Below are 10,807 nucleotides of genomic sequence, written 5' to 3' on the forward strand. Positions count from 1 at the left end.
TTGTCATCACATCTTACTTAAAAAGAATATTAAGGCACCAATATAATTCAGATTTTAATACCTCTGTCTACCTTCAGGCTCAGAATTAAATATGTTCTTTGACATTCCACCATGTAATAATTGCTAGAATTATGGATATCCAGTATTTTAAGGTAAAGTTTTATTATGAAACTGGGCCTCTGCAGAAATATCATATTTATTATCTGGCCCTGTTTCCTTAACCAGGCTTTAACAAATAGGAAACAAGTATCAAATAATTTCAGTGCATCAGAATTAAAGTGGTTTCTTTGGAATGGAAACTGAAATCTTTATGAGCAACTAAGAAATAGACAGTCTAGATTTAAAGACAGTTTGTTGATTTTGTTTTGTATTTAAAACAAATCCATCCAAAAATATCTGTAGTGTTTCTGTTTTACCCAACATGCAGGCAGGAGTCATTACATACCTAACGTTAAACCTAACCTAAATGCACACCGTTGTCCAAAACCTAAACCCACCTAAAGAAGAACTCCACGTGGGGAGCAGTGGCTGGTCCCCACAAGTACCTATAAGTCCCCAAAATCTAGTATATCTGCATAATTGTCCTCACATAGTAACAAAAACATAGCTGCACACACACTCACACACATTCTTATCTTGCTGTAACTAGTGAGGACCAAATGTTGACTCGCACTCACTTCCAATGATTGTTTACCAATGCTATTACCAGCATAGCCCTTATAGATGGATACCAGAGCATACCTGACCCTGACCCTAATCTAAATCCAATTTAAACCTTAGCCCTTAACCTAACTGTTAGCAAAATCATGAAGACCAGGAAGATCTCCTCCTTTTGAGATAACTGGACCTCACTTTCCAGGTAAAATAATAAAAATGGAAACAAACACCTGCCTCAAACCTTAATGTAAACCTTCAACTGTCCTCATAAAAACTGAACAAAACTGGGATTCCATGAAGGATTCAGCGCATCGTCATACTTTGTAAATCAAGAAAAAATGCTGTCAGCTTATGTTAATTCAAAGTTTATGTTTTACTTTTTCACATACCTGCATAACTTTCTGTTATGACTAATTGAGCAGATACTGTAAAATGGTGAATTTAAATAACTCCTGCACAGATAAGACAACAATATTACAATAATAATGATACTAAACAGCCATGTTTCCCTCAGGAGGACATCAGCTGATGATCAGCCTTTTTTCATATTTTGCCTATCTTAGTCAGTAAAAAAAAAAGCTACGTTGTTACCTGAACATGTAATCCAAACTTGATTTTAAATCAGATTTGTTGAATAACATTGAATTTTAACCATTTCACACCATCAATGTGTTTTATTCCTATATCTATAGTTATATAAGTAAAGTAAATTATATAAAACATAAAAGAAAGTAAATGTAAAGTGAAGTTTTAACTGCCATAGTTACCTCCTACAGAATGCAGTTTAACCACATTGAATTTATAATCATTATTAACAAAAAAACCTAAAGGCTGCGTGTGTCTTACCTTCTGCAGGTGAGCTCTGAGTTGCTGAAATCCTTCAGTCTGACCTGTTTTTATGTTACCTGCTGACCTTCAGAAACCCTGCAGGACGATGGGGCTTCACTAACACTTGAAGTCCTGATTTGGTCTTTGTGGCGTGCTGCGGGATTAAAAAGGATATATATGGGCATCAATGTTGTAGTGGAGAAACATATCAGGAAAGAAAAAAAGCTGATACAAGTTAGACTTTAACCTGTGGACAGGTAGCTGCAGGTCAGATCATCATCTGGTGCTGATTTATATTCATTCACTCCTGAGATAAAGCAATCTTATCTTATCTCTGTGTTATGATGTCGATTAATGCAACAGTTTTATAATAAAACATTCATCGACAGAACTGATATGTTAATAAATGATTTGATGTTTACCATAAATGGTCAAATATCTCAAGGTTAAACATCATGGAGTCAGAAATCACTGCTTGTAAACAGTGATCATAAACATCTTATCTGAGAAGCTGTGATTATCAACATGAAGTCGAAGCTGAGACGTGAAATTATTTCGTAGGAAAAAAAAACCTAACTATGGGACACACCACAGGGGAAGCATAATTGGAAAGATATTACAGTTATAGCTAAAATCAAGCACCATCACACATTATGCTTGTAACAAAGTGTTTATTCACCCCCCGTTACTTTGATGCCCCTCGATAAAATCCAGCTGTTTTCAGTGGTTATTGGATTGAGAACATAGAAGTAAAAAGAGTCCAGCTCAGAGAAGTTTATTCTGAGTAATAATGTAGATGTTCTGTTTTCATCCTCAGAGTTTTTTTAGAGAACAGAAAGCAGAATTAAGTCTTTATTTTTTACATCTCTTATATAAGCCATTATTACCTTCATTTTAATTGATTTTATTCGCTGAATATTTAATTATTCTTTTCTTATCTCGGTGACTAATTCTTGATTCTGTATTTTGTGCCACTTGTTAGGACTCCAGTCTGTGTGGTCTGTGTTTTTGTGTGTTTGTCTTCCTTCCTCCACCAGGCGGTGCCTGGTTCTGATTCTCCTCCTCACACACCTGCAAGGGGTAACCGGAGGTTTGGATCCACTTTTTCCCGAGGAAACGTTTGAGCTTCCCACTGAGCGAGGGAATCATCTGCACAACAGTCTGTTCAAGTACTGCAGGAAATCTGAGTGGCAGTCAGTCTTTCTCTGTTCATCTACAAGCAACCGCATTCTGGGTTACCCTGTCCGTCCTCCACTTTGTGAGACAAACACCGGAACACATTCCTCACCTACTGGAGTCTAAGAGTCAACCACTTTTCTGGAAACGTGAGTCTGCAAACCATGTCTCCTCTTCAAGTTCGAGAATCAATTTTCCCACTGAACCTGAACTAACCGCAGTGTCTTCCCCTCACCTTTCAGTTCCGGTTGAGCAGTGTTCAGAGCAACACTGGAATCTCCACAAGCTTCTCAATGAACCTGTAAAACTTTTTCTCTGGTCTCTCTGTAATGGTTTCTCTGCATTTGGGTCTGATCTTTAGTTAAATCATGACACCGCTTGCTTTGATTTATGGAGTCTCTCAGTTCTCATGTTCAAGTTTTTCTGCTCTGGTCAGAATAAGTCAATCTTTTGTTCCCCTAAGTAACACAGCACATTACCATTTACTGTAGCATGATGGTGGCAGCATCATGCTTTGGAGATTCTTTTCTTCAGCATTGATAGGGAAGCTGCTCAGAGTTTATTGGGAGCTAAATCCAGACCAGTCCAGGAAGTCTACCTGCCAAAGGCTGCAGAAGATCTGAGACAAAGAGGAGGCTCACCTTCCAGCAGGAAAACCACGCTGAGATCCAAATGTCCACCACACCATACAGACAAGAGAACATACATGTAATACATATTTATGTTGAAATAATGTACTGTGGTTGTTTTTATGCCCTTATAATATTTATATTCTGCTGGTAGGCGAAGCTGAAGGAAATGCTGCAGCAGGAAGGAGAGTCTGTAAGAAACTCAGCAGGTTTACTGCTGTATAATAAGCTCCTTCTGAGGAATATAAATGTGATATAGCATATTAAAAGAAACAACCATTCATACAAATATAGAAATATTAATATTTTGTTTTATTTCCATATTTCAACCAGGCACTGGATGCAGAGACACACTCTGACCAGCAGGAGGATTATTGTTCACCCTCTGAGTCCAGCAGAGACTGAGAAAACTGAACAAAGGTCTTTCCTTATCAACTCACCTACAGGAACCTGCCGCAGGTAAGAGTCAGAATGGATCCTCTTTTGTTTTTGATTTTTAACGACAGTTTTAACATTTATACAGGAGATTCATTTAATAAAGACTGGATCCTCTTTCTGGTCGCGTTTCCGGTTAAATGGAGACTCTAAGAACTTATGGTTAATCTGTTTATTTTCATATTGTTGTTAATAGACAACCTATTCATGGGTATACTGTAGATACCGTCGTGCCCCTAAACAAGATTTCAAAAAGGAAAGAGCTTTTCGTTAAATTATCTTTCTCATTAACGCGATTTAAAAACTGAATCATGACTTGACCTGCATGGGCTCTGAAGAGAAATCAAGAAATAGTTTTAGACTAACTTCCTCTCTAAAACTCTTCTTCTAACTTTTTCTAACTGTTCTTGGTACCAGGACAGCTCTGATCATAGCTTCCATGGCTGTAACTTAAAATTCAGGTGTTATTGATCACACACACACACACACACATACACACACACACCAACACACACATATCCGTGCTATAGAACTAGCTGTTAGCTTTAATGCCCTGATCCTAAAGGAGCCACTCAGCCTGCTGTTCACTCTGGTTAAAATGTGTTAGTTAACCATTTCTGCCTTTGATTAGACGACTGCTCTTGACGTGTCTAGAATGGACATATTGCCAAACAGTACCTGGAGATTATTAAGGCACATCCCATCTTAAAGAACAGGGTTCTTCAATTATGGTCCTCTAGGTCCAGTGTCCTTTACTGTTTAGATGTGTCTCTGCTCAATGAAGAGGCCAAATAACCTCCTCAGTATGAAGTCAAGTTATCCAGCGTCCTGGTAATGACCTGATTATTAGACTCTGGTGTGTTAAAAAAGAGACACATAAAAAGAGGTTAATAATACTGGAACTCAAGAACTGCAATCAAAGATCCTTAAAATAGAGATTTTAATGATTATTTCTGACCGCCCTCAGAGGACTGTTAATCCCATCTGGGTTAGAACATCGTGGTAATAAAATAGTTCAATGATCAGAGACAGATGTCAGGCTTCAAATCCTACGTTTCTTGGTTGGTATTAACGACAAACAGGTGTTCGAAAAGAATGAATAAATATTTCATTTCAGGAATGGAGAAAGAAACGGCTCCACTTATCATAGACAACGGCTCCGGTTTTACCAAAGCTGGATTTTCTGGAGATGATTTCCCCTGTGCCGTCTTCCCATCGGCTGTAGGCCGGCCCAGGAACCAGGTCTGAACAGAAGTTTTTATTATCTCAGACATTAATTAGTGAAAGCAGATAAATTAGGTGTTTGTGTTCAGATTCTGGCAGTGGGAGGTGGACAGAGGGAAAACTTTGTGGGAAATGAAGCCCTCAGTCACAGAGGAATTCTGAGCATAAAGAATCCCATAGAGCGCGGCATCGTCACCAACTGGGACGACATGGAGAAGGTGAGGCTGTGAAACCTTTTCTAGAGACACTGATCTATGATCCATCCCGTGTCAAACCTCTCAATGCGCCAACATTTGGTAACACCATGAATTTCAACTTCAGCCAAAGTTGTCTTGGTTCCAATGAGAAGCTTTTATGTTGTGTTTTCTAGATCTGGCGTCATACCTTCAACAATGAGCTTCATGTTGATCCTTCAAAGCATCCAGTCCTGCTGACTGAGGCTCCTCTCAACCCTAAACCAAACAGGGAAAAGATGACACAAGTGATAAAACCACAGTTTGAATTCACCCTGAAGAAAATCTGCTCCTACAGCAGATAAAAAAAGCTTCTTAACCTGAAACCTTTTTTATGTGGTCCAGATCCTGTTTGAAACCTTCAGCTCTCCTGCCATGTATGTGGCCATTCAGCCTGTCCTGTCAATGTACTCCTCTGGTCGTACCACAGGTGAGTAAAGTTAGCCAACAGAAACTCTGGTTTTCCTTTAAATAAAACCCTTCCAGGGTTTGTAACCATCTTTGTGCCCTAAAGGTATCGTGATGGATTCAGGTGAGGGTGTCAGTCATGCTGTGCCAATCTATGAAGGCTATGCTCTGCCTCAATCCATCATCCGCCTCAGTCTGGGTGGTGCAGATCTGACGGATTATCTGACGAAGATCCTGAATAACAGAGGCTACAGCTTAAGTGCCGCTGGTTAGTTAGAACCTATCAGACTAATCAGTGAAGAAGGTCATCTAATTAGATGAGAGGATGATGACTGAACATTTCAGGTCAGCGTGACATCATGAATGACATCAAGAAGAAGCTCTGCTACGTGGCGTTAGACTTTGAGCAGGAGATGCAGATGGCAACTTCTTCTTCTTCGCTGGAGAAGAGCTACGAGCTTCCTGATGGACAAGTTGTTTCCATTGGTGACGAGAGGTTCCGCTGTCCAGAGGCACTTTTCAAGCCTAATTTAATTGGTTTGTAAGATTTATAACATAATCAAAACTTGTGTTTTTATTTACTGATCCTCATTGATCCAAAAAGACTTTTTGTCCTTCAGTGATTGGTCTCAGTTGAACTCGTCTTTTTCCTTTATCTTCATCTGTCTGTGTCTGTAAACTATAAAGTTTGATCTAGCTTCTCCACATTTGTTAGTGACACTGACTGAGATTGTTGTTGTTTTCAGAAATGGAGTCAGCTGGTGTTCATAAAATCATCTACAACAGCGTCATGAAGTGTGATATTGATGTACGTAAGGACCTTTACGGCAGCATCGTGCTGTCTGGAGGTTCCACCTTGTTCCCTGGAATCACTGACCGCCTGCAGAAGGAGATCTCTCACCTTGCCACGCCTTCCATGAATATCCAGGTACATCACTTTATTTTTATTTTATTTTTTTATTGCCGATCAATAAAATGAAGCATGAACAAGATTAAAACCAAAAAACATCAGAAATTCACAGAATTCATTTGTAAAAGTATCATGAGTGACACCCATGCAGTACTGTGTTTGGGATGCAGTCTTTGTTAAAAGACCCTCATGTGTAGCTTGTGCATTTAGGCAATCACCAATCCTTTGCCACCACCATGTTTGACTTTTCATTGAGACTGTTTTTTCTCTCCATTTTTTTGTAAAATGATTATTTATTTTTTATTTTTTTGGGGGGGGTAGTTTTTATGTTCTTTTTAACACTTAATCATTGCATAATAAAGGTGTTTCTTATCTTATTTCATTTATTTTCAGTTCAAGCCTTTGGCCAAGTCCAGGCTGCAAAAAAATAAAAAAGTAAAGTTATGAGTTTAAATCAATTGCTTGCAGCTTGGTCCTCCCTGTTCAACAATCTGTTCCAATGCTTTAGACTAAAGGGAATCTGGACTGGGGGTATCAGGGTTGGAAAAATGTATTAGTAGAGATAAAGGCAAGGCAAATCAATTTTCTGACAAAACTAAACTCACATCAACTGAGCAACTCACATCAAATGTAGCAGTGGTTCTAGTTCTAGTAGGATTATTAATTACTTATCATCACCAAAGCCAAAATGCCCAAAACTTCTCATGTACTTAAATTAAAACGGATCATCTGCAAAGTGATGGTTTTGGTAAAATACGATTTCTATTACTCTACGAGTTTTAACATAGGTTGTCTCTGTTAATGAGACTATCATCGAATCATAGTTGTAGCTTCATTTTTTCCATCTATTCTGTTCTAGATCATCGCTCCCCCTGAGAGACAGTACTCTGTTTGGATCGGTGGCTCCATCCTGGCCTCCCTCTCCTCCCTCCAGCAGATGTGGATCAGCAAACAGGATTATCATGAATCTGGTCCTGCTGTTGTTCACCGCAAATGCTTCTAACCTCTGTTTCTTTACGCTGGACAATCAACATAGATGCTCTTAAGTGCTCCATCCAGCTCAGAGACGTCTGGTTCATCTCATGAGGACAGACAGAAACAAGAAAACTAACAGTTTAAAATATTTCACTTAGCTGTTGTAAACTAAGAGATGATTTCCAAAGGATCCCTAAATCCAGCTATAGATGACGTGCAGCTCACATCAGCGAATCATGTGACAACCGTAACTCCTCCTCCTCAGACGGCAAAACAAACCACTCATACATATCATAGCTGAAAAACGTGGGGAAAAATGTGCTGCAACATATTTACTGTACATTAGGTGAACAACTGCAGGCTCTTAGTAAATGTATTTTTAAAATGATATATAACTGTTTCATTAAAAATGTTGAATTTAGAGTGAAGGAAAACCAGGTGGATAATATTCTATCTTTCTCAGTGAGAAGCAGCCAATCACACTTCAGGGTCTCTTTGAAAGCCGCCATAGCCCCGCCCTCTGAGATGGATGTGAGAAGATAGGATTTATAAAAATATCATGAGTCTGCTCCACAGGCGACTGTTTAGTTTTTCATTCAATAAATTATTGGTAAATTACATTTATTTAATAAAATATTAAATAAACAAATGGAACATTTAAATATTTTTTGACACTTTTAAACAGACTTTTTTTCATTTAAACATTTAGATCTATTTATTTAATGTTATATTTAATTATATTTAATTTCCCTTTAACCTTCTGTAATTTGGGGGTGAAGCTATTAAATGATTTACAGCCTAACATAATTATTTTTAAATCCATTCTTTAAGATACTGGAAGCAAACAACCATGAGGTCTAAGTAAACAAGGTTCTGCAGCAGCCATTATAACTTTCCCTCACACTGGACTGATTCAACCAGAAATAAAGCTTTATATTAGAGGAAAAAACATTTTAAAAAATCACACTGGGAGAAAGGAAACAAAAATAAGTAATTAAATTAAATTAAAACAAAAAACACTAAAATGGTGACAGATGGGAGCTTTTTTTTTATAGGTCGGCAGGGACATATAACTAGGCCCAAAATAATTGATACATTCAACACATGAAAAATTCAAACATTTTATTTTATACAATGTATTGTATAAAGTTTTTCTTACAGAAAAAATAATACAGAAATCAGTTAAATGATCATACAATAAAGTGTCATTAACAGACTGTTTGCCAGTATCATCCTGCAATAAGCTTCCATATATAGGAATTATTAGATTAATAAATGTAGAGCTTTAGAGCTAAATAAACCTTTGAGCTCAGCTCTGTCTGATCTCAGCATTGGTCTGAATCAGTTTGATTTACCAACCAAACAGAGACTGATCTCGTTATCTGGTTCTACTATCAGCAGTTCTACCTGCTCTTCCACAATGTTCAGGTAGATGTTCCAGGAAAGCACTGAAAACACACCTGACCACATATTTAAAGGAAAGATAACATCCCTGTTTTTACTAAAACCTGTTGAACAGGAAATTAAATGAAGAGAGAGAAGCTAAAGGGACCAAAAACGTGTTCTTCAGCTTTAGTCCAGAGAAGATGTTCTCTTTCAGTGATTTTCTGTTACTCTTCTACCCACAACTGTTTGAAAAAGGAAACAAATACAAAAATAAAGTTAAACTGAAAAAGCAGGATTGTGAAGATCAGCATTAACAGTCTTGATCCCTTTTACAGACTATTCTTAATCAAAGCTTCATATCAACTAATTCCTAAAATGGGTCAAACTATTATCAGAAGCAGAATATTTTATGTTTTATTATCAACATTTTTCAGCAGAGATTCGAGCTATTATTGTATTATTGTATGTAGTATTTCACAAAGATCAAAACACAAAATAAAAAACTAAAAAAATCCAAGCTCACTAAATGATTAGAAAAAATGCTTTACACCTTTAGATTTCAACAAATGTAAAGAAACACAGGACCTTGTTTTAGCTTCTTGGAGACATCAGATGGGCTAAACTTGGCTCTGTGTTAAGATGTGACATGTTTACCTCAGTTCTCTTTCCATTGTGCTTTTTCCTCTAAACCAAAGACTTCATGTAAATGTTTGATAGATGGTTTGTATTCAAATCAATTAAATTAAAACTGTTTTATTAATTACAGAGAGATCTGAGTCTGACGGAGTGTATTCTAGCCCTAAACCTTAAAAAAGCCCAGCTGAACGTATTCAGTATTATGTTACTATCTTCTAATAGGTCTTTTCATTTCATGCTGCCTCTAAACAAGGAGTTTGAAAATGTAGCTCTATCTGCTGTTGAAAGTCATTCTAATTCACCTATAGGGCTTGTTTGGCTCTTGGTTCTTATTACCAATGAAGTTTGTCCACATTATTTGCCCAATATCTCACATTTCCCATTCTGATCAATAGCAAAGATGATTTGAACTTCCTCATCCTCTCTTTCAACTTTTTTCTTTCCTTCTCCCCTCATGTCGAAGCTAAATGTAGAAGTTAAAAAGGTATGCAGGTAAATGTAGTAAAAATCCCTCCTCTGGTTGTTTATCATTAAAACTGTCCAAAATATCCAGAGCTGTATAGCATCCAAAACCAGCATGACTTAGAAAAAACACAATATTTTAAACCAATCCTTATTTATTCTCAGTAGTTAAATTATTGGTTTCCAATATTTGTTGCTGGGTTGTTTTGCTATTGAATTGAGGATGCATGTCCAAATGCAGAGGTCAAGTTTGGAGAACTTGTAGCTATTGATAAAACAAGCAAATGTATGACACATTTGTTAAAACAGCATGAGTAAAAAAAAAAAAAGTAATCAAATCTTTTTTCACCCTATTTATTTTTTTTTTACCTATTTTACATCACAAACCAAATAATAAGGATTATTCTACAAAACATGCACAAAGATGTGAAAATGAGGGTCTGTGTGGAACTGAAAACAAACAAAAATGAAAAAACATTTCCAATAAATCATAGAAATGTCTGTTGATTATAATGTAAGGTTCACTAGTTCTGAGGATAAAAAAATTATAAATATCAATGCTAATTCAACTTGGATTTGGACATGGTTGAGTTTTTCTTCTATGTCCATTTTCTTAGATCTGAGAATGAATACCTTCCTGGTGAAACATGGTATAGAATAACAGATAAAAGATTGAGACATACACGCAATAAACAAGTTCCCTACAAAAGACGAGACTTTCTGAACTAAATAAAAATAAGGAAAACTGATTGAGAACACCTATTGTTAGTTCAAACAAACAAACAAAAAATAAGATATATAACATTTTTCTGTAATCAAAGGTTTCAGAAATGTCTATGCTATTAACC

General features: G+C 36.9%; 1 protein-coding gene across 1 annotated transcript; it reads left to right on the forward strand.

The window, feature by feature from the left end:
* Nucleotides 1–3,702: 3,702 nt before the first annotated feature.
* LOC107084408 (actin-like) lies at nt 3,703–7,519 on the forward strand. The gene is made up of 9 exons (XM_015374218.1): nt 3,703–3,749; nt 4,843–4,967; nt 5,039–5,167; nt 5,320–5,430; nt 5,528–5,612; nt 5,697–5,858; nt 5,936–6,127; nt 6,337–6,518; nt 7,360–7,519. Exons 2-9 carry the CDS (start codon nt 4,845–4,847, stop codon nt 7,501–7,503), a joined length of 1,128 nt encoding a protein of 375 aa, XP_015229704.1. The 5' UTR covers nt 3,703–3,749; nt 4,843–4,844; the 3' UTR covers nt 7,504–7,519.
* The last annotated feature ends 3,288 nt before the right edge of the window (nt 7,520–10,807 follow it).

Source organism: Cyprinodon variegatus, unplaced genomic scaffold, assembly GCF_000732505.1.
Source record: "Cyprinodon variegatus isolate N-32 unplaced genomic scaffold, C_variegatus-1.0 Scaffold99, whole genome shotgun sequence".
Classification (NCBI taxonomy): domain Eukaryota; kingdom Metazoa; phylum Chordata; class Actinopteri; order Cyprinodontiformes; family Cyprinodontidae; genus Cyprinodon; species Cyprinodon variegatus.

Excerpts from the sequence above, each read along its gene's own strand:
- LOC107084408 (XM_015374218.1), top strand. The coding sequence starts at position 4,845 with ATGGAGAAAGAAACGGCTCCACTTATCATAGACAACGGCTCCGGTTTT. Across the intron at positions 5,613-5,696 it reads CTCCTCTGGTCGTACCACAG|GTATCGTGATGGATTCAGGT; the intron begins GTGAGTAAAGTT and ends TGTGCCCTAAAG. Across the intron at positions 6,519-7,359 it reads CGCCTTCCATGAATATCCAG|ATCATCGCTCCCCCTGAGAG; the intron begins GTACATCACTTT and ends ATTCTGTTCTAG.